Raw genomic sequence first — 24,800 nt, 5'->3', positions numbered from 1 at the left:
CAGTGACTGCATATTAGTGACAGTGACTGCACATTAGTGACTGCACATCAGTGACTGCACATTAGTGACTGCACATCAGTGACTGCACATCAGTGACTGCACATCAGTGACTGCACATTAGTGACTGCACATCAGTGACTGCACATCAGTGACTGCACATTAGTGACTGCACATCAGTGACTGCACATTAGTGACAGTGACTGCACATTAGTGACTGCACATCAGTGACTGCACATTAGTGACTGCACATCAGTGACTGCACATCAGTGACTGCACATCAGTGACTGCACATCAGTGACTGCACATCAGTGACTGCACATTAGTGACAGTGACTGCACATCAGTGACTGCACATCAGTGACTGCACATTAGTGACTGCACATCAGTGACTGCACATCAGTGACTGCACATTAGTGACAGTGACTGCACATTAGTGACTGCACATCAGTGACTGCACATTAGTGACTGCACATTAGTGACTGCACATCAGTGACTGCACATCAGTGACTGCACATTAGTGACTGCACATTAGTGACTGCATATTAGTGACTGCACATTAGTGACAGTGACTGCACATTAGTGACTGCATATTAGTGACTGCACATTAGTGACAGTGACTGCACATTAGTGACTGCACATCAGTGACTGCACATCAGTGACTGCACATTAGTGACTGCACATCAGTGACTGCACATTAGTGACAGTGACTGCACATTAGTGACTGCACATTAGTGACTGCACATCAGTGACTGCACATCAGTGACAGTGACTGCACATCAGTGACTGCACATTAGTGACTGCACATTAGTGACTGCACATCAGTGACTGCACATTAGTGACAGTGACTGCACATCAGTGACTGCACATCAGTGACTGCACATTAGTGACTGCACATCAGTGACTGCACATCAGTGACTGCACATCAGTGACTGCACATTAGTGACTGCACATCAGTGACTGCACATTAGTGACAGTGACTGCACATTAGTGACTGCACATCAGTGACTGCACATTAGTGACTGCACATCAGTGACTGCACATCAGTGACTGCACATTAGTGACTGCACATCAGTGACTGCACATTAGTGACAGTGACTGCACATTAGTGACTGCACATCAGTGACTGCACATTAGTGACTGCACATTAGTGACTGCACATCAGTGACTGCACATCAGTGACTGCACATTAGTGACTGCACATCAGTGACTGCACATCAGTGACTGCACATTAGTGACTGCATATTAGTGACTGCACATTAGTGACAGTGACTGCACATTAGTGACTGCACATCAGTGACTGCACATCAGTGACTGCACATTAGTGACTGCACATCAGTGACTGCACATTAGTGACAGTGACTGCACATTAGTGACTGCACATCAGTGACTGCACATCAGTGAGAGTGACTGCACATCAGTGACTGCACATCAGTGACTGCACATTAGTGACTGCACATCAGTGACTGCACATCAGTGACTGCACATTAGTGACAGTGACTGCACATCAGTGACTGCACATCAGTGACTGCACATTAGTGACTGCACATTAGTGACTGCACATCAGTGACTGCACATTAGTGACAGTGACTGCACATCAGTGACTGCACATCAGTGACTGCACATTAGTGACTGCACATCAGTGACTGCACATCAGTGACTGCACATTAGTGACTGCACATCAGTGACTGCACATCAGTGACTGCACATTAGTGACTGCATATTAGTGACTGCACATTAGTGACAGTGACTGCACATTAGTGACTGCATATTAGTGACTGCACATTAGTGACAGTGACTGCACATTAGTGACTGCACATCAGTGACTGCACATCAGTGACTGCACATTAGTGACTGCACATCAGTGACTGCACATTAGTGACAGTGACTGCACATTAGTGACTGCACATCAGTGACTGCACATTAGTGACAGTGACTGCACATTAGTGACTGCATATTAGTGACTGCACATTAGTGACAGTGACTGCACATTAGTGACTGCACATCAGTGACTGCACATCAGTGACTGCACATCAGTGACTGCACATTAGTGACTGCACATCAGTGACTGCACATCAGTGACTGCACATCAGTGACTGCACATCAGTGACTGCACATTAGTGACTGCACATCAGTGACTGCACATCAGTGACTGCACATTAGTGACTGCACATCAGTGACTGCACATTAGTGACAGTGACTGCACATTAGTGACTGCACATCAGTGACTGCACATCAGTGACTGCACATTAGTGACTGCACATCAGTGACTGCACATCAGTGACTGCACATTAGTGACTGCACATCAGTGACTGCACATTAGTGACAGTGACTGCACATTAGTGACTGCACATCAGTGACTGCACATTAGTGACTGCACATTAGTGACTGCACATCAGTGACTGCACATCAGTGACTGCATATTAGTGACTGCACATCAGTGACTGCACATTAGTGACTGCATATTAGTGACTGCACATTAGTGACAGTGACTGCACATTAGTGACTGCATATTAGTGACTGCACATTAGTGACAGTGACTGCACATTAGTGACTGCACATCAGTGACTGCACATCAGTGACTGCACATTAGTGACTGCACATCAGTGACTGCACATTAGTGACAGTGACTGCACATTAGTGACTGCACATCAGTGACTGCACATCAGTGACAGTGACTGCACATCAGTGACTGCACATCAGTGACTGCACATCAGTGACTGCACATTAGTGACTGCACATCAGTGACTGCACATCAGTGACTGCACATTAGTGACAGTGACTGCACATCAGTGACTGCACATCAGTGACTGCACATTAGTGACTGCACATTAGTGACTGCACATCAGTGACTGCACATTAGTGACAGTGACTGCACATCAGTGACTGCACATCAGTGACTGCACATTAGTGACTGCACATCAGTGACTGCACATCAGTGACTCCACATTAGTGACTGCACATCAGTGACTGCACATTAGTGACTGCACATCAGTGACTGCACATTAGTGACAGTGACTGCACATTAGTGACTGCACATCAGTGACTGCACATCAGTGACTGCACATTAGTGACTGCACATCAGTGACAGTGACTGCACATTAGTGACTGCACATCAGTGACTGCACATTAGTGACTGCACATCAGTGACTGCACATCAGTGACTGCACATCAGTGACTGCACATTAGTGACTGCACATCAGTGACTGCACATCAGTGACTGCACATCAGTGACTGCACATCAGTGACTGCACATCAGTGACTGCACATTAGTGACTGCACATCAGTGACTGCACATTAGTGACTGCATATTAGTGACTGCACATCAGTGACTGCACATTAGTGACTGCACATCAGTGACTGCACATCAGTGACTGCACATCAGTGACTGCACATTAGTGACTGCACATCAGTGACTGCACATCAGTGACTGCACATTAGTGACTGCACATCAGTGACTGCACATCAGTGACTGCACATTAGTGACTGCACATTAGTGACTGCACATCAGTGACTGCACATTAGTGACAGTGACTGCACATCAGTGACTGCACATCAGTGACTGCACATTAGTGACTGCACATCAGTGACTGCACATCAGTGACTCCACATTAGTGACTGCACATCAGTGACTGCACATTAGTGACTGCACATCAGTGACTGCACATTAGTGACAGTGACTGCACATTAGTGACTGCACATCAGTGACTGCACATCAGTGACTGCACATTAGTGACTGCACATCAGTGACTGCACATTAGTGACAGTGACTGCACATTAGTGACTGCACATCAGTGACTGCACATTAGTGACTGCACATCAGTGACTGCACATCAGTGACTGCACATTAGTGACTGCACATTAGTGACTGCACATTAGTGACTGCACATCAGTGACTGCACATCAGTGACTGCACATCAGTGACTGCACATCAGTGACTGCACATTAGTGACTGCACATTAGTGACTGCACATCAGTGACTGCACATTAGTGACTGCATATTAGTGACTGCACATCAGTGACTGCACATCAGTGACTGCACATCAGTGACTGCACATCAGTGACTGCACATCAGTGACTGCACATTAGTGACTGCACATCAGTGACTGCACATCAGTGACTGCACATTAGTGACTGCACATCAGTGACTGCACATTAGTGACAGTGACTGCACATTAGTGACTGCACATCAGTGACTGCACATTAGTGACTGCACATTAGTGACTGCACATCAGTGACTGCACATCAGTGACTGCACATCAGTGACTGCACATCAGTGACTGCACATTAGTGACTGCATATTAGTGACTGCACATGTCGGACTGAGAAGGAATAAAAACATCTTTCAAAGTTTGAGATCATCAGTGGAAGTGTTTTTTTTTACCCATGAAGCTGAAGCTTAAACTGAAAGCTGAAACTTACTTATATATATATATATATATATATATATATATATATATATATATATATATATCTTTGTTCTTTTTATAGTTCAGAAATGAAGCCGGTTCATTATTTGTGGATCTGAGCCTCGTGCAGCAGGTCCTGGAGGGTCCACCACCTGCTCGTCTTTGTGAAGATGTGAGAGCTTTGGATGGAATATTTCACAAAATGGAATTGAATGTATTGAACTAAGAACCAGAAGAAGTGACGATGAAGCAAGAGGAGATAAACCAGGACTAAACTGTGTCCAAACAAGGACAAGAACATATTGGAACAGATTAAAACAAAGTGGGCATTAAACAGGTTTCTGTCTGACCTCTTGACCTCAGTGTAAACAGCTTCAGCACGAGCCAGGCCTTTTCCAGCTTTAGGACACGACGACCTTTGCCCCCAGCTCGACCTGTGACCTGATTATCTTAAGCTGCTGAAACTTTCAGACCGAGTGAATGTTTGGCTTGTTCCTTTTTTATAGCAGTGTACATGACGTCACATGATCACGGGCCTGGGGGGGTCACGGGCCTGGGGGGTCACAGGCCTGTGGGGGTCACAGGCCTGGGGTCACCGGCCTGGGGGGATCACGGGCCTGGGGGGGATCACTGGCCTGGGGGGTCACAGGCCTGTGGGGGTCACAGGCCTGGGGGGATCACGGGCCTGGGGGGGATCACGGGCCTGTGGGGGATCACAGGCCTAGAGGGTTGACGGGCCTGGGGGGATCACGGGCCTGTGGGGGTCACAGGCCTGGGGGGATCACGGGCCTGGGGGGGATCACGGGCCTGTGGGGGATCACGGGCCTGGGGGGATCACAGGCCTAGAGGGTTGACGGGCCTGGGGGGATCACGGGCCTGGGGGGATCACGGGCCTGGGGGGGATCACAGGCCTAGAGGGTTGACGGGCCTGGGGGGGATCACGGGCCTGGGGGGGATCACGGGCCTGGGGGATCACGGGCCTGTGGGGATCACGGGCCTGGGGGGGATCACGGGCCTGTGGGGGATCACGGGCCTGGGGGGGATCACAGGCCTAGAGGGTTGACGGGCCTGGGGGGATCACGGGCCTGGGGGGGATCACAGGCCTAGAGGGTTGACGGGCCTGGGGGGATCACGGGCCTGGGGGGATCACGGGCCTGGGGGGAATCACGGGCCTGGGGGGGGGCACGGGCCTGAGGAGTGGGGGGGGTCACAGCTTAATATACGACACGGCCCATCAAAACACCTTCTCAAATAGTGGGCCACCTGTCAGTGCTTTGGGCCTGTCACCCGCCCAAACATCTGAGGGTCGGGTTACAGCACCGGTCAAGCGCCCTAAACAGAGCCACACGGGCTCATTGGGTCATTCCTACGTCACATGGTCAAAGCAAACAAACACAGAATGTGATTAGTGCAGTACATCACGTCATTAAATACTTTGAGTTTGGAAAGCTACAGTTACTTCAAGTCGTTATGTAGACCTAGCTTAACAGTCGTTAGCTCTCAGCGCGAGACCGTAGCATGCTAACGTTAGAAGAGGAACGATCCATAGAACTGTGCAATAAAGACACAACTGTTTAACTGTAGTTAATTTTATTAAAAAGACCAGGGTGCAAATATGAAATTAAAAAAGACAAGCATATCATTTAATACAAACTTAACAATATAAACTATTTCAGTCCCTCTTGACATGTAAGACACTGACTCAAAATACTTTGTTATACCGTATTTTTAGCAAGTATTGCACAATGTAGGTACAAAATTAATATTCATACGATTACATTTTGTCCATTGTATAGCAAAAATCTGTTTAAACTCTTAACAGAAAATACAATTCATCTTCAGAAAAAGCAAATATTCCTACACTTGAGTTCCGTCACTAAGGAATACTCCGTACACAATCTTTAGAATTCTTCATGTCATTTTAAAGATGGATTTATTTAACAATTATCTTCTTAAAAAAAGACAAATAAGGAAAATCTGCTGCAGCCATCACAGATCACTGGAGTAGTAAAAAGATATAAATGCAACGCCATGTCATAGAAACAATATATACTCTGATATCATACAAACTCTGTACTAAATTAAATTATACAATTAGAAAAAGACCAAGTAACCCCACAAGTGCCAATTCATACAAATCTGCTTTACCAGCTCTAAAATACTGAGACCAAATCTTCAAGCTTTATTTTTGTATTTTTGTTGTAGTATTTTTAAAAGTAGTAAAAAACTTTGTGCTTAGTTGGCAAAAAGCAAAAGAAAAACAACGATGCGTGTCAAGTAACCGAGCCTGATGTGTTTTAACAGCTTGGACTCAACATGACCTCCAGGGGGCGCTGTAAAAGCATGGCCCTCTGCGACTCCTTCATGAGTGGCGTTTAGCGCATGTTTTTCCTTCACTTTCAGCCTCATTCACGCAGAAGGACGTGTAGGGTTAGGGGTCATCACGCAGAAGGACGTGTAGGGTTAGGGGTCATCACGCAGAAGGACGTGTAGGGTTAGGGGTCATCACGCAGAAGGGCGTGTAGGGTTAGGGGTCATCACGCAGAAGGGCGTGTAGGGTTAGGGGTCATCACGCAGAAGGACGTGTAGGGTTAGGGGTCATCACGCAGAAGGGCGTGTAGGGTTAGGGGTCATCACGCAGAAGGGCGTGTAGGGTTAGGGGTCATCACGCAGAAGGACGTGTAGGGTTAGGGGTCATCACGCAGAAGGGCGTGTAGGGTTAGGGGTCATCACGCAGAAGGACGTGTAGGGTTAGGGGTCATCACGCAGAAGGACGTGTAGGGTTAGGGGTCATCACGCAGAAGAACGTGTAGGGTTAGGGGTCATCACGCAGAAGGACGTGTAGGGTTAGGGGTCATCACGCAGAAGAACGTGTAGGGTTAGGGGTCATCACGCAGAAGGACGTGTAGGGTTAGGGGTCATCAGTTGGCCATTACCGGCTGGAACTGCTGGTTGGAATACTGCATGTTGTTCAGGCTGAAGTTGAGGCCGTCCACGAGGGACTTGTCGTTGAGGCTCCCGTAGGCCGCGAACACGTCAAAGGCGTTGCTGTACGGCAGGTGGCCCAATCCCAGCGAGCCCTCCGCAGGGAACGCCGCCCCGGGACTGAGCTGGCCTGGGATTCCGGGCGGGAACACAAACTCCTTGGCGTTGGGCGACAGTGCGGAGGGTTTGGGCTGCGGCTGGCCCAGGCCGTACAGCGAGTGCATGGACGTGGACATGGCCTTCTGCTTGAGGAGTGTGTTCACATTCAGACCCAGGTTATGTGTGGGGGAGGCGCGCGCCGCTTTGCTGCTGCCACCGCCGCCACTACCGCTGCTACCAGCGCCGCCGCCGTTGTTGCGGCCGCTGCTCTTCATTTTAGTCGAGCCGAATTTGGTGGCAGCGAAGGAGGCGGTGGTGAAGGTCAAGGGCTGCGTGGAGCGTGGCATGAAAGACGGGCTGACGGCGGCGGACTGCCCAAAAGGAGGGGACGGCGAGCTGGACTCGGACGACGCTCCCACGGGGTCGCTGATTGGCATGAACACCTGTGCCTCCGGGTTAAAGCTGTTCTTGATCTCCTTGTCCAGCTCGGAGCCGTTCTCGTTGTTATCGTCCACGTAGAGCACCTTGACCGGCCCCTTCTCGCCGATCTGGTAGGACACTTCGAAGGGGTCAATCCACACGCTAAGGTCCTGAGGGAGGTTATTCCGTACGTCTTGGATGTCCAGCCCGCTCTCTTTGGCGGCCTGCTCCACCACGGGGTCCACCTTCTCCCCTACGTGGATGCACCGATAGCCCGAGCCCTTGTAGGGCTTGTCCGGGTACCAGTGGCCCTCATACTTTGTCTTCAGCTGCCGCTCCAGCTCCTCGCCAAATATATTCACGCGCCGCCGAGGGAGTTTGTTGTATAAATAGGAGATGATAAAATTGAGTGCTACTTGGATTTCCAGCTGCATCGCTTCTGTGACGTCACAGAGCGGCTCGTTCTGAGCCACACAAAAAGAGCCAAGGCCGCCGGGGTCCGTGTAGTGAGCTTCAGACTCAGAAGGCGAGCCAGTGGCCCAGGGGAATAATCCTTCCTTCAGCAGGTTCAGTTCCTCAATCCTGAAAAAAATACAAATATAAAATGAAAATGTGTACATTTGTATATTTCAAACAGTATTTATATGTCGTGTTGAATAGCTAATATGCATAAGGCTTGACATTATAACTAGATAAGCTCAAGTGTGTACAGCATAATGTAAACAGATGATGCTAAAGTTAGCAGGAGACGGCTAAGCTGCTCCAGCCTGCAGTAGGCCGCACGGCTTAGCACACTGGGCCACAGTCTAAGCCCAGTCTAATTATACCATGACAGGTAAGCTAGCTTCCAATGCTTTCCCACTTTAAAAGAGGGAAAATCACCAGCACCATGTCCACAAGAGATGTGAAAGGACCAAAGGGAGCTCCCACAGAGAGGAAAGGGACAGAGAAATAATGGGCTCCTTTAATGACGTCTCATTTGAGTGAAATTGTAGTGCTCAGCGTTCACAGCTCACTTCCCTCTGCTGCAGTTGCTGCATCTCAGCTGCACAATCTGGGCTATAAATAAAGCTGCACTGACTCAGACCGTGTCAGCAGAGTGCTCCAACGGCTCCTGTGACAGAGCACCCCGGGGTGACCTCTGCCAGTGGTCACAAGGCTCTGCACGGGCTTATTCTGGCACAGGACATGTCCACACAAAAGCCTGGCCACAGCCTTTAGAAAAGAGAGTGTAGTTGTGACAGGGCCGTTCTCGTGGCTTCCTCTGCCCCAACGTCACGTACAGCATTACATAATCACCATTCAAAGTCCAAACACGGCCGGGACAGAGGCTCGGGCTCGGGTCCAGGACAGAGGCTCGGGTCCAGGACAGAGGCTCGGGTCCAGGACAGAGGCTCGGGTCCTGGACAGAGGCTCGGGTCCTGGACAGAGGCTCGGGTCCAGGACAGAGGATCAGGTCCAGGACAGAGGCTCGGGTCCTGGACAGAGGATCGGGTCCTGGACAGAGGCTCGGGTCCTGGACAGAGGCTCGGGTCCAGGACAGAGGCTCGGGTCCAGGACAGAGGCTCGGGTCCAGGACAGAGGCTCGGGTCCAGGACAGAGGCTCGGGTCCAGGACAGAGGCTCGGGTCCTGGACAGAGGATCGGGTCCTGGACAGAGGCTCGGGTCCAGGACAGAGGCTCGGGTCCAGGACAGAGGCTCGGGTCCAGGACAGAGGCTCGGGTCCAGGACAGAGGCTCGGGTCCAGGACAGAGGCTCGGGTCCAGGACAGAGGCTCGGGTCCAGGACAGAGGCTCGGGTCCAGGACAGAGGCTCGGGTCCAGGACAGAGGCTCGGGTCCAGGACAGAGGCTCGGGTCCTGGACAGAGGATCGGGTCCTGGACAGAGGCTCGGGTCCAGGACAGAGGCTCGGGTCCAGGACAGAGGCTCGGGTCCAGGACAGAGGCTCGGGTCCAGGACAGAGGCTCCGGGGCGGACGGTGGAGTGAGGGGCCCTTTGCTCCTCTGAGCTACCGCAGCCGCATGACCCTGGACCGGGCCCTGGGCCCTGGGCCGGGGGGCCCTGGAGGCTGTGATCTGGAGCAGATCGAGCTCACGGGGCTCGTGTTTCTCGGGCTTCGGTGTGAAAAGGCGAAAGTGACACGCGCATCACCATCGACGACACTGACGTGTCTCGTACTTAGGGTCTAATGAAGCTCCTGTCGGCGACAGATGCAATATTCACGTGTTTACAGGGCCAGACACGCGTTTAGAAACCTCGAAACGCAATGAAGACGTCTGATTCCCCGGAAGGAGATGAAAGAATGATAAAGGACTTGTCACAAAGGACAGACTTACATGAGAAAGGCTCAGCAGTTCCGTGTGCACCAGGGAAATCCGCCTCAGCGAGTTCTTTACGGCCTCAAAACACGAGAATAAAACGTAGCCAGTGTTATAATGGTCCAGGCGAGCGCGTGGTGCCGGGTTACGGCGGGTCACGGGGTAAAACGTCCGTGTGTCGGTGGAACAGCGGCTGGAACAGCGGCTGGAACAGCCGGGAGCTTAAAGACTCTGCCCTTTAAAACACGGCTGCGGCGCATTTATACCAGCGCTCCGCCACGGACACGGGGAGGTGGTGATGCGGCTCGCAGAGGTCAACACCCAGCGCAGCCTTCCTATTGGTCCAACCCGCCTCCGTCACACATACCCACTGTCATCCGGGCCTGTGATTGGACAGTTCCAGCGCTTGTCAACTATGGGCTTCTATTTACGGTAGTGCTTCGCCTCTCATGTGCCAGGGACTACTTTGTGAAGGAGACGAGCTCATGCCCTCAGCAGTGACGTAACAGCCTTATGTCCGCCGCACGCGCGTCATACGTCACTGCAGCTGAACTAACAATATAGTGTCTATATGTTAGATGTTCCATTAGGCTGAAGGGAACAAACTGTAACAACAGAGACATAACAACACATAGAACATAAGTAGTTCTTTGGAGTCGCCAGTACATTTGTACATTTAATTGTATACAAACGTCAAATATTATTGATATATATAGAAGGAAACGTATGAAATTGGGTATTGACATTTCTGGTTTGGTCAGATATAGTGGGACATGATCTGCAGCAAGCCATTTTATGTTCTGTCCCGTTAACTGCGACGTCATAACATGTTTCAGATCGTCTCATATGTTAAGTACAAAGGGAACAAAAGGGGAGACCAAGCACAACCCTGTCCCACTCCTCTTTCCAAAGTCAGTCTGTCAAGTTATTGTTCATTATTTATTATGAAATCATCTATTTTAAATCTGGTAATCACTTTAAATAAATGAGGCCAGCGAACAGTGTGTGTGTCTCATTGTGTGTAAAGATGGTCTTATGTCGTCTTGTGTGTGTCTCATTGTGTGTAAAGATGGTCTTATGTCGTCTTGTTTGTGTCTCATTGTGTGTAAAGATGGTCTTATGTCGTCTTGTGTGTGTCTCATTGTGTGTAAAGATGGTCTTATGTCGTCTTGTGTGTGTCTCATTGTGTGTAAAGATGGTCTTATGTCGTCTTGTTTGTGTCTCATTGTGTGTAAAGATGGTCTTATGTCCTCTTGTGTGCGTCTCATTGTGTGTTAAGATGGTCTTATGTCCTCTTGTGTGTGTCTCATTGTGTGTAAAGATGGTCTTATGTCGTCTTGTGTGTGTCTCATTGTGTGTAAAGATGGTCTTATGTCGTCTTGTGTGTGTCTCATTGTGTGTAAAGATGGTCTTATGTCGTCTTGTGTGTGTCTCATTGTGTGTAAAGATGGTCTTATGTCGTCTTGTGTGTGTCTCATTGTGTGTAAAGATGCTCTTATGTCGTCTTGTGTGTGTCTCATTGTGTGTAAAGATGGTCTTATGTCGTCTTGTGTGTGTCTCATTGTGTGTAAAGATGCTCTTATGTCGTCTTGTGTGTGTCTCATTGTGTGTAAAGATGGTCTTATGTCGTCTTGTGTGTGTCTCATTGTGTGTAAAGATGGTCTTATGTCGTCTTGTGTGTGTCTCATTGTGTGTAAAGATGCTCTTATGTCGTCTTGTGTGTGTCTCATTGTGTGTAAAGATGCTCTTATGTCGTCTTGTGTGTGTCTCATTGTGTGTAAAGATGGTCTTGGAGAGGGGGCGGAGCAGCGGCAGAGCCTGAGCCTGTGATTGGATGCATTGGGGCTAGCGACGGCACGGAGCTAGCTAGCTTAAATGTAGCATTGCCAGTCTGGCTCTGTGTGGTGTTTCGTCTTGTGTTTTTTAGACATTTGTCCGAGTTCAGCTCCTAAACTCACATTTGTCTCTCACGGTGACATGTCGAGGCTCCTGAGGTGAAGTCGTAATAAAGACGATTATTCCACAGGTCCGACCACAGCATCATCCCACAAGTTCTATTCATGTTTTTTCAACGATGGGACTTGACCTCAAAACCATCGTCTTGTGGTTGTTTGAGTCCTGGTTTATCCCTCGTGACGCCGCAGTCGGGACCTGACACGGCTCTTGTGTTCTGCGTTTGCACAACAAACACCAGGAATGATAAAAACAGTGTGGACATGAGCCCTCGCTCACGCTTCAGAACGCTCATGTCCAGGTGCTGATGATGAACATGTTTTTTAGCTTGGAGCAAGGTGAGTCAAAGGAGAGCCGCTGCGCAGGCGAGTAGAGCCGCTGCGCAGGCGCGGAGAGCCGCTGCGCAGGCGCGGAGAGCGGCTGCGCAGGCGCGGAGAGCGGCTGCGCAGGCGCGGAGAGCCGCTGCGCAGGCGAGGAGAGCGGCTGCGCAGGCGAGGAGAGCGGCTGCACAGGCGAGGAGAGCCGCTGCGCAGGCGCGGAGAGCGGCTCAGAGATGTGCTTCATGTCATTTTAGCATCAAACTGTCTGGGTTAATCTGACTTCATTTGAGAAGTCAATAAATCACAAAGAAAACGTGGCTTTCGTCGTTCACTGTGATTAAAACACTCACATGTGACGTGGAACGTCATGTTGACAGGTGCTCCACTTCCCTCGCCGTTGGCGGGAGCCAGATGTAGTGGAAGCGGCGAGTGCTTTTCTTTTTATTTCTGACGACCTCAGCCCATGTTTCAGCTGCTGCAATATTTATGACATTTGATCTGAACGATCGCCACAAAAGCTGATCATTGATTAGCAATATTTGCGTAACTTGCTACAAATTTTATTGTTTTAAATTCCACTGTTCTTCTGTACAAAGAGGACAGTAAAGACAGAGACAGTAAAGACAGATCAAAGTAAAGACTTAACCCATTTAATCAACTCAAATATAATAGAACTAAACCCTGACTCTTGTATAAAGAGGTTTGATTTAGAACAATTCTTGTCAATAATGTCAGCGCGACACCAGCGACAGTTATAAATGCAACACTTCAATTATTCTTCTTTTAGTCACATTAGATCGTGTTCTTCTAAAACACTTCCCTCATTTTAAATCATTCTATAATTCTGTGTTCGAGCTTTGATATGCAGAGGGAGGAGCTTCCAGAGGGAGGAGCTTCCAGAGGGAGGAGCTTCCAGAGGGAGGAGCTTCCAGAGGGAGGTGCTTCCAGAGGGAGGAGCTTCCAGAGGGAGGAGCTTCCAGAGGGAGGAGCTTCCAGAGGGAGGTGCTTCCAGAGGGAGGAGCTTCCAGAGGGAGGAGCTTCCAGAGGGAGGAGCTTCCAGAGGGAGGTGCTTCCAGAGGGAGGAGCTTCCAGAGGGAGGTGCTTCCAGAGGGAGGAGCTTCCAGAGGGAGGAGCTTCCAGAGGGAGGTGCTTCCAGAGGGAGGTGCTTCCAGAGGGAGGTGCTTCCAGAGGGAGGAGCTTCCAGAGGGAGGAGCTTCCAGAGGGAGGAGCTTCCAGAGGGAGGAGCTTCCAGAGGGAGGTGCTTCCAGAGGGAGGAGCTTCCAGAGGGAGGAGCTTCCAGAGGGAGGTGCTCGGAACAGCTGAGAGAACATTCTATTCTCTTCATTTAAGGACGCACCAAAATAAAACACGGATTTTGACGTGAAGTGCATCGGTGGTTATTTAAGTGTTCAAGTCTGAAAGTGAAGCTGAAACGTCTCCTGCATTTGTAACGTCTCGATTCTCCTGTAACTCCTGCTCACGTTTCACTCTGAAACCTGTGCCGCCCACTAAACTTTTGACACAATGATGTTGTAGGGTAACATACTAGTACAAGTACTGTAGTACAAGTACTGTAGTACAAGTACTTAAGGTTATGAATGACCTCCCACTTGTGAAGGAGGCGGGCCATTCAGGGTTGATATTGATTAAAGAATTGTTTTTTTGTCAAGAATTCAAGCATGACACACTGAATAAGTGTGGGTAAGTTATATCATATTTTAAGAGTAGAATGGGGCACCAGCCGCATAATCGGCAATTTTAACAATATATTATTGTATTATATAAGTATAATCAGAGATCTAAATTAATTAGAAATTAATTTGCTCGTTGATCTAAAGGTTTGAGAACGTAACCGTGACATTGACCCCTTTTCTGGAAAAGAAGGAACACTTTACCAAGTGTGGATTATGAAGATTTAATGACCAAAAAATTAAACAGATGAATATGAATTAAGAATATGCAAATGAGTCAGTTTACAGATGCTAACCCAAGACATGATGGTTCTAGATCTATCCATGTGTGTTAGAGTTAAGTCCAAGATGAAATTCAGCCTGTGAAGGTCATTCATACGAACGGAACCAGACGCTGTGATCCTGAGGAGACGGCCCTGTGTGTCCTGAGGAGAGGGGCCTGCGTGGGTCCAAGAGCCTGCGTGTCATTCGTGTCGCCTCCAGGCTTCACTCAGGGGTCACTCAGGGGTCACTCAGGGGTCACACTGCAGCTCAGTCCACACACTGGCCAGAGCAGAACTGCTCTGGAGCTCGGCTCTGACGTTGTCTGGCCAAAGATGGACTGGATCAGGTTCTGGGATCTGCGTTCTCCTTGGCTCTGAGGCGTTCTCCTGGCTCTGAGGCGTTCTCCTTGGCTCTGAGGAGTTCTCCTTGGCTCTGAGGTGTTCCAAATGAAAAGGCCGCCGCGCTGCTCCACAGATGTGGCTGGTAAAAGGCTGTGGACTTGAAAAGTTGCAAAAGGTCCTTGCTTGATTTTGCGTGATGCAGCATCAACCACGTTTTTAAAAACGGACAGAGACTTCTTAGTTCCGGGAGGGACTAAGAAGGTCTTTTGGAAAAGTCTTTGTCCCGTAGCTTAGCATTGCTCACGCTAGCTAGGCCCGAGGCCTGCCTCTCAAGGCCCGGTGTCATGGACCTTGCTGGTGGGACCCTGGATGGACCCGCCAGCAACTCAGATGGAACTCTCGTTGGAACTCTCGTTGGGACTGACTGACTGGGGGGGGCGATCAGTCCCAACGAGAGGGCCGTAAAACTCCACACGGCTGTTAACACCTTAAATCAAATCAAATCAAATCAATTTATTTTTGTAAGGCCCAAAATCACAACAACAGTTGCCTCTGAGGGCCACAGGGAGAAATGAATCAACAATGTCTGTGGTGGCGAGGGACGATGTCCCAGGTCCTCTGTCCTTAGAGAGGGACGATGTCCCAGGGTCCTCTGTCCTTAGACTCTCCTTCTCGGCCAGGAAAAACTACAAAAAAAACCTCTTTGGGAAAAAAGCGTAGAAACCTGGAGGAGTTCCAGTGAAGGAGAGATCCCACTCTCACAGACGGACAGACGGACACAAGGAGACTGGAGCTGGACCCACTCTTCAGGCAGATGAGGGACCGTCCACACAGGGCAGGGACCACTTCACCAGGGGAGGGGCATCTGGGTTACATCTGGGTTACCCTAGCAGAGTTACTCCTAGGGCAGCGTAGCTAAAGCTGTGGGTTTATGTTTCTGTTCCTAACTAGTCTGACCATAAGCGATTTCGAAGAGGAACGTTTTAAGCCTGGACTTAAATGAAGAGACTGTCAGCATATTTAACATGGGTCGGAGCTGATTCCATAACACAGGAGCTTGGTAGCTAAACGCTCTACCTCCTACAGTACTTTTAGAGACTCTTGGCACCACCAGAAGGCCGGCATTCTGAGAGCGAAGAGCTCTGTTTGGATGATATGGTTCTATAGCATCTTTGAGGTAGGATGGGGCCATGTCATTTATGGCTTTGTAGGTCAAGAGTAGAATTTTGAATTTGATTCTGGACTCGACGGGGAGCCAGTGAAGAGACTTCAGCACTGGCGTAATGTGCTCTCTTCTTTTTGTTCCTGTTAGTAATCTTGCTGCTGCATTTTGAACCAGTTGAAAGCTTTTTATGGAGCTTTTAGGACACGCTGCAAGCAGGAGTTACAGTAGTCTAATCTAGTCGTTACAAATGCATGGATACGTTTTTCGGCATCACTTTTAGGCAGAATTCTTCTGATTTTGGCTCTTGTTGCGCAAATGGAAATAGGCTGTTTTACAAGCTTGATTTATATGAGCTTTAAATGAGAGCTCCTGGTCCAATAAGACTCCAAGGTTTCTTACAGTAGAACTGGAGGCTACACTGACATTGTCCAGTGTGACTATCTGCTCAGATAGAGCGTCTCGTAGATGCTTAGGACCAAGCACAATGACCTCGGTTTTTTCAGGGTTAAGAAGCAGGTAGTTTAGTGTCATCCAGGTTTTTATCTCCTTCACACAAGTACTAAGTCTGTCTACTTGATCGCTCTGATCAGGTTTCATTGATAAATACAGCTGAGTGTCATCTGCAGAGCAGTGGAAGTTAATGTCATGCTTTCTGATCATGTGACCTAATGGCAGCATATAAAGAGTAAACAGAATTGGACCGAGTACCGAACCCTGTGGCACACCGTAAATTACTTTAGAGCTTGGTGAGGAGCTCAGGTTTACAGAGATAGATAGGATGGATAGGATTTAAACCAGCTGAGGGCTGTTCCTCCAACACCTACATCACATTCTAACCTCTGCAGTAGAATGTTGTGGTCGATGGTGTCAAACGCTGCGCTGAGGTCCAACAGAACCAGGATTGAGACCAGTCCATCGTCAGCGGCTAATAACAAATCATTTGTGACTTTAACTAGTGCAGTTTCAGTGATGTGGTGGGCTCTGAACCCTGACTGGAAAACTTCAAATAAGTTATTGTCCTGCAGGTGGCGACAAAGCTGTTTTACTACAACTTTTTCAAGGATTTTAGAGACGAAGGGAAGATTTGAAATAGGTCTGTAGTTTACCAATAGGTCGGGATCTAGATGAGGCTTTTTCAGAAGAGGTTTAATGACTGCATGTTTGAAGGACTGTGGAACATAGCCACTTTGGAGTGAAGTATTTATTATATTAAGAATAGGGTCTATAATTAGGGGGAGAATGTCTTTGAGGAGTCTGCTTGGAATGGGGTCTAGGACACAAGTTGAGCTTTTAGAGGACATAATGGCTGAAGTTATCTCTCTTGATCAACAGCTGTGAACCTTTCTAGGTTTACAGGTGGATTTATATGGGACGTTAGATTTACAGCTTGGGCTAGTTCAGGGCTAATAGCGGGGGTAATTTCATCTAATTTATCTCTGATTGTTTTTATTTTATTGTTAAAAAATAGGAGGAAATCATCAGAGCTAAGTGTAGCTGGGATTGAGGGCTCTACTGCACTGTGACAGTTTGTTAGCCTAGCTACAGCGCTGAAAAGGAATTTAGTGTTACTTTTGTTGACTTCTATTAGATTTGAATAATATCTGGTTTGGGCCTTACGCAGAGCCTGCTTATAGGACAGCAGGCAACTTTTCCATGCTTTTAGGGATTCTTCTGTGTGAGAGCGACGAAATAATCCCTCTAACTTTCTAACTCTTTGTTTATGTGAACGCAGTTCTTGGTTGTACCATGGGGAGGCGCTTTGACCTAATGACCTTCTGTTTTAACGGCGCGACAACGTCAAGAGCAGACTTCAGAGAATTCATGGTCAAGTCGACACATTGATCACTTAAACTGGGACTAAAACTGTTCTCAGCAGGATCACATGACATGATCACATGACTTGATCACATGACATGATCACATAACATGTCACTGAATATTGGCTCTATTATTTCTTTGAATTTTGAGATAGATTTTTCAGATATTGTCCTTTTCATTATAACTTTATTTTGTGGGACTGGATGATCTTTAAGAATAAACTGAAGGTAATTAGGAAATGATCTGACAATATAGGGTTTTGAGGGAGGACAATGAGGTCACTAATCTCTGTTCCATACGTTAGGACAAGATCCAGAGTGTTCTTGTGAGTGTGAGTCGCTTTATTTACATTCTGAGTGAAACCAATGCTGTCTAACAAGGCGCTGAAGGCATTACTGAGAGCATCATCACTCATGTTCACGTGGATATTAAAGTCTCCAGCTACAACTATTTTATCCCAGGCTAACACTAAGTTTGATATAAAGTCAGAAAACTCTGTTAAAAACTCTGAATAGGGACCAGGAGGTCGGTAGATAACTATGAACAAAACTCCTTTTTGGTTTTTCATATTTGGACATGTGATCGACAGCATAAGGCTTTCAAATGAGTGAAATGCATTGTTAGTTTTAGGACTCATGAGTCGCTTGAGTGGGAGATCACTGCTACACCACCACCTCGGCCTGTGCTCCTGGCAGTCTGAAAGTTAACATGAGTGGGTGGGGTTAACATGGGTGGGTGGGGTTAACATGGGTGGGTGGGGTTAACATGGGTGGGTGGGGTTTACATGGGTGGGTGGGGTTAACATGGGTGGGTGGGGTTAACATGGGTGGGTGGGGTGGACTCATTTAGTCTGACGTAGTCGTCTTGTTGAAGCCACGTTTCAGTTGGAGCTGAAGATCTATGTTATAGTCACTAATTAATTCATTAACTAAGAGCGATTTGGAGGAAATTGCTCTAATGTTTAGCAGTCCACATTTTACGTGTTTATTCATTTGTGTATTTGTGTCATTTGTGATTGTTATTTCCCTTAAGTTATTTGGTCTGACGCCTGAAATATTTTTTCTGAGATGTGACTTTTTGGCATTATTTGTACGAGGGACACGAGGGACACGAGGGACACGAGGGACACGAGGGACACGAGGGACACACACAGTCTCTATCTGTCTTGAATCTGAACACTTCACATGTAACAGAACGGGCGAGAGTTCAGCGACAGAGGAGCGTCTTAAACTGCTGCTCTGCACCTGGGGCTTAAGCACGCATTCCTATCACCATGGCAACAGGGGAAGGACATCTGCATATCCTACAATGTCCTGAATAATAGGTTAAAAATATGAATGATGTGGTTGTTAGCACTTGTGCGAATGTCCACGCTAATTGTTATGTCATAAACTGTGGTAAATGCTGGTGTTATGTGCGGTCGAGTGGTTTTCATAGTTTGTGATGTTAACGCTAACGCTAACGCTAAAGCTAACTCTTCCATTGAAAATGCATCAGAGCCATCGTGTGGAACGGTACAAGACGTGGGCGTTTTGTCTAACACTGGAAGGGTGTATGTACATGTAAATATAGGAAACAAAAACACATATTCTGTAGCTTTTTACTTGTGTGTTGGATGTTTGGACGATGGCACTGACCATGTCCCCTCCTCGAGCGCTCTCAGCTCCATAAACAAGGTGTTGTGTGGTGCTTTCCAAGAATAGGTCCAGCCAGGCACAATGACGAGCTCCGGCGGCCACCAGATTGCATCCCAGCGGGAGCGCGGCGGGAGCACGGCGGGAGCCCCCTGTCCACTCCAGGTCCGGCCTGATGGATGACCAAACTCCCCATCAGGCCGATGGATACTGACCAAGCACGGCACACGTCTGTTGGCCTTTTCTCAAATGTGTGGAGACGAGCAGCTGCACCGTGTGTTTGGACTAAAGTCACACCAAGAAACCTGAAAATAATCTGAATGAAACGTGATTGTGTCAAAGGTCAAAGGGAAATGATTTAATAGAATATAATTATAATATAGTTAAGGATTATAATTTGATGTTTAACTGTCAATATTCAGATGCTTAAGTATTTACTGGGCATCTACAAGAAAGATTCCATCGGAACAGTTTGTGGTTCCATTCCCGGACAAAATATGTTCAACATTTGTAGATTTTCTGTTTTCTTTCTAAAACAGTGAATCTCCAAAAGATTGATGTCGGCTCCTGTGAAGAGAAGTCAGAAGTCAGAAGTCTCCACAGAAGACACCTGTCTGGGTCATTTACTTCTTCCATCCATCCATTTTCTACCTTGTTCCCTTTCGGGGTCGCGGGTGACTGGAGCCTATCCCAGTGACTTCGGGCCTTAGGACTGGACAGTGGCCAACACAGAGAGATAGACATTACACACAGTTCACTCTCACATTCATTCACTAGGGCCAATTTAGAGTCACCAATATTTACCTAACACATTCATGTCTTTGGGAGGAACCTGGAACCTGGAGAGAACCCACAGTAACACGGGGAGAGCATGCAGACTCCACCCAGAGAGATCATGTGATGTTGGTCTGGTCCGGGAATCGAACCCATGATCTCCTTCTTGGGAGGCAAGAGCGCTATCCGCCTTTGCCACCGTGCACCCCGTCATTTACTTCTTCAAATACTAAAATACCAGACTACATTGCTTCTGATGCTGATTCCCATGTCCAGTGAGTCACCTGAGGCTCAGATCTGCTGCTCGGGCTCTCTTTATTGCTTCGTGGACCTGTTCCTCTGCCCCGCCCTCTCCCTGGATCCCACTTAAGCAGAGGATAAATGTGAGCGTAAGTAATGTAAGCCTTTTTATGGCCCTGTTATTGAGACACAGGAGGAGCAGGTCTAGTGCTCTGTGAGGATCCGGAGCAGATCCAGACTGTTAGCACGTCTCCATTAGCTCACAGACTGTTAGCACGTCTCCATTAGCTCACAGACTGTTAGCACGTCTCCATTAGCTCAGAGAGTGTTAGCACGTCTCCATTAGCTCACAGACTGTTAGCACGTCTCCATTAGCTCACAGACTGTTAGCACGTCTCCATTAGCTCAGAGAGTGTTAGCACGTCTCCATTAGCTCACAGACTGTTAGCACGTCTCCATTAGCTCACAGACTGTTAGCACGTCTCCATTAGCTCACAGACTGTTAGCACGTCTCCATTAGCTCAGAGAGTGTTAGCACGTCTCCATTAGCTCACGGAGTGTTAGCATGTCTCCATTAGCTCACGGAGTGTTAGCACGTCTCCATTAGCACGTCTCCATTAGCTCGCAAAGTGTTAGCACGTCTCCATTAGCTCACGGAGTGTTAGCACGTCTCCATTAGCTCACGGAGTGTTAGCACGTCTCCATTAGCTCACAGAGTGTTAGCACGTCTCCATTAGCTCACGGAGTGTTAGCACGTCTCCATTAGCTCACAGAGTGTTAGCACGTCTCCATTAGCTCACGGAGTGTTAGCACGTCTCCATTAGCTCACGGAGTGTTAGCGCGTCTCCATTAGCTCAGAGAGTGTTAGCACGTCTCCATTAGCTCACGGAGTGTTAGCGCGTCTCCATTAGCTCACGGAGTGTTAGCACGTCTCCATTAGCACGTCTCCATTAGCTCACGGAGTGTTAGCACGTCTCCATTAGCTCACGGAGTGTTAGCACGTCTCCATTAGCTCACGGAGTGTTAGCACGTCTCCATTAGCTCACGGAGTGTTAGCACGTCTCCATTAGCTCACGGAGTGTTAGCACGTCTCCATTAGCTCACGGAGTGTTAGCACGTCTCCATTAGCTCACGGAGTGTTAGCACGTCTCCATTAGCTCACGGAGTGTTAGCACGTCTCCATTAGCTCACGGAGTGTTAGCACGTCTCCATTAGCTCACAGAGTGTTAGCACGTCTCCATTAGCTCTCGGAGTGTTAGCACGTCTCCATTAGCTCACGGCGTTCACTGGAGTTGATGTTCTGTTCTCCTGCGCTGCATTTCAGACGCTGGAGTTCTGTCGCTGAAACACTGAAAATGCACTTTTGCTGCTTTATCTGTGAAAAGAGAACCTTCTCGTCTCATCTCTTCAGGATGGAAGGCTCGTGCATCAGCTGAGGGTTCCTGACTGTAGATGTGGAGGTGGGGCCCCTGTAGATGTGGAGGTGGGGCCCCTGTAGATGTGGAGGTGGGGCCCCTGTAGATGTGGAGGTGGGGCCCCTGTAGATGTGGAGGTGGGGCCCCTGGTGCTACACTGGGACTGGCCCCTGGTTCAAAGCTGGCTCAGAAGGAGAGGACAGATACAAGGAGAGGACAGATACAAGGAGAGGACAGATACAAGGAGAGGACAGACACAAGGAGAGGACAGATACATGGAGAGGACAGATACAAGGAGAGGACAGATACAAGGAGAGGACAGATACATGGAGAGGACAGATACAAGGAGAGGACAGATACAAGGAGAGGACAGATACATGGAGAGGACAGTTACAAGGAGAGGACAGATACATGGAGAGGACAGATACAAGGAAAGGACAGACACAAGGAGAGGACAGATACATGGAGAGGACAGATACAAGGAGAGGACAGATACAAGGAGAGGACAGACACAAGGAGAGGACAGATACATGGAGAGGACAGTTACAAGGAGAGGACAGATACATGGAGAGGACAGATACAAGGAAAGGACAGACACAAGGAGAGGACAGATACATGGAGAGGACAGATACATGGAGAGGACAGTTACAAGGAGAGGACAGATACATGGAGAGGACAGATACAAGGAAAGGACAGACACAAGGAGAGGACAGACACAAGGAGAGGACAGATACATGGAGAGGACAGATACAAGGAGAGGACAGATACAAGGAAAGGACAGACACAAGGAGAGGACAGACACAAGGAGAGGACAGATACATGGAGAGGACAGATACAAGGAGAGGACAGATACAAGGAAAGGACAGATACAAGGAGAGGACAGATACAAGGAGAGGACAGATACATGGAGAGGACAGATACATGGAGAGGACAGTTACAAGGAGAGGACAGATACATGGAGAGGACAGATACAAGGAGAGGACAGACACAAGGAGAGGACAGATACATGGAGAGGACAGTTACAAGGAGAGGACAGATACATGGAGAGGACAGATACAAGGAAAGGACAGACACAAGGAGAGGACAGACACAAGGAGAGGACAGATACATGGAGAGGACAGATACAAGGAGAGGACAGATACAAGGAGAGGACAGACACAAGGAGAGGACAGATACATGGAGAGGACAGATACATGGAGAGGACAGATACAAGGAAAGGACAGATACAAGGAAAGGACAGACACAAGGAGAGGACAGACACAAGGAGAGGACAGATACATGGAGAGGACAGATACATGGAGAGGACAGATACAAGGAAAGGACAGATACAAGGAAAGGACAGATACAAGGAGAGGACAGACACAAGGAGAGGACAGATACAAGGAAAGGACAGATACATGGAGAGGACACATACAAGGAGAGGACAGATACATGGAGAGGACAGATACAAGGAGAGGACAGATACAAGGAAAGGACAGATACAAGGAGAGGACAGACACAAGGAGAGGACAGATACATGGAGAGGACAGATACAAGGAGAGGACAGATACAAGGAGAGGACAGATACAAGGAAAGGACAGATACAAGGAAAGGACAGATACAAGGAAAGGACAGATACATGGAGAGGACAGATACAAGGAAAGGACAGACACAAGGAGAGGACAGATACATGGAGAGGACAGATACAAGGAGAGGACAGATACATGGAGAGGACAGATACAAGGAAAGGACAGATACAAGGAGAGGACAGATACATGGAGAGGACAGATACAAGGAGAGGACAGACACATGGAGAGGACAGATACAAGGAGAGGACAGATACAAGGAGAGGACAGATACAAGGAAAGGACAGATACAAGGAAAGGACAGATACAAGGAGAGGACAGATACAAGGAGAGGACAGATAAATGTCTCGGTGGACGAGTCTTGTGCTTCCAAAGCCCGAGCAGCTTCATTGGACTCGTTTATTTTAGTCTTGACTCGTTTCCAAGTAAATGAACCAAATGAGTTCTGCAAAAATACAAATATAATGTTAAAACAGCTCCGTCCCTGTCCCTGTCCATATCTCTGTCCCTGTCCCTGTCCATATCTCTGTCTCTGTCCCTGTCCCTGTCCATATCTCTGTCCCTGTCCCTGTCCATATCTCTGTCCCTGTCCCTGTCCATATCTCTGTCTCTGTCCCTGTCCCTGTCCATATCTCTGTCTCTGTCCCTGTCCCTGTCCATATCTCTGTCTCTGTCCCTGACCCTGTCCCTGTCCCTGACCCTGACCCTGTCCCTGTCCCTGTCCCTATCTCTGTCTCTGTCCCTGACCCTGTCTCTGTCCCTGTCCCTGCCTCCGTCTCTGTCCCTGACCCTGTCCCTGTCCCTATCTCTGTCTCTGTCTCTGTCCCTGACCCTGTCCCTGACCCTGACCCTGTCCCTGTCCCTGACCCTGTCCCTATCTCTGTCTCTGTCTCTGTCCCTATCTCTGTCCCTGCCTCCGTCTCTGTCCCTGACCCTGTCCCAGTCCCTATCTCTGTCTCTGTCTCTGTCCCTGTCCCTGTCCCTGCCTCCGTCTCTGTCCCTGACCCTGTCCCTGTCCCTGACCCTGACCCTGTCCCTATCTCTGTCTCTGTCCCTGACCCTGTCTCTGTCCCTGTCCCTGCCTCCGTCTCTGTCCCTGACCCTGTCCCTGTCCCTATCTCTGTCTCTGTCCCTGTCCCTATCTCTGTCCCTGCCTCCGTCTCTGTCCCTGTCCCTGTCCATATCTCTGTCTCTGTCTCTGTCCCTGTCCCTGTCCATATCTCTGTCCCTGTCCCTGTCCATATCTCTGTCTCTGTCTCTGTCCCTGTCACTGTCCATATCTCTGTCCCTGTCCCTGTCCCTGTCCATATCTCTGTCTCCGTCTCTGTCCCTGACCCTGTCTCTGTCCCTGTCTCTCATACATTATGGTTCATGGACTGCAAAGACTCAAATC

General features: G+C 48.6%; 1 protein-coding gene across 1 annotated transcript; it reads right to left on the bottom strand.

The window, feature by feature from the left end:
• Nucleotides 1–5,973: 5,973 nt before the first annotated feature.
• LOC140368676 (protein Tob1-like) lies at nt 5,974–10,391 on the bottom strand. The gene is made up of 2 exons (XM_072455697.1): nt 10,246–10,391; nt 5,974–8,491 (listed from the first exon to the last, which is right to left on the bottom strand). Coding segments are annotated over exons 1-2 (1,167 nt in total). The 5' UTR covers nt 10,248–10,391; the 3' UTR covers nt 5,974–7,326.
• Between the last annotated feature and the right edge of the window lie 14,409 nt (nt 10,392–24,800).

This window comes from Eucyclogobius newberryi, unplaced genomic scaffold (assembly GCF_026437365.1).
Source record: "Eucyclogobius newberryi isolate DKJ021-1_F unplaced genomic scaffold, fEucNew1.0.hap1 SCAF_20, whole genome shotgun sequence".
NCBI lineage: Eukaryota > Metazoa > Chordata > Actinopteri > Gobiiformes > Gobiidae > Eucyclogobius > Eucyclogobius newberryi.
Note: the sequence above shows the minus strand (reverse complement) of the source record. Positions and strands in the feature narration are given on the sequence as shown.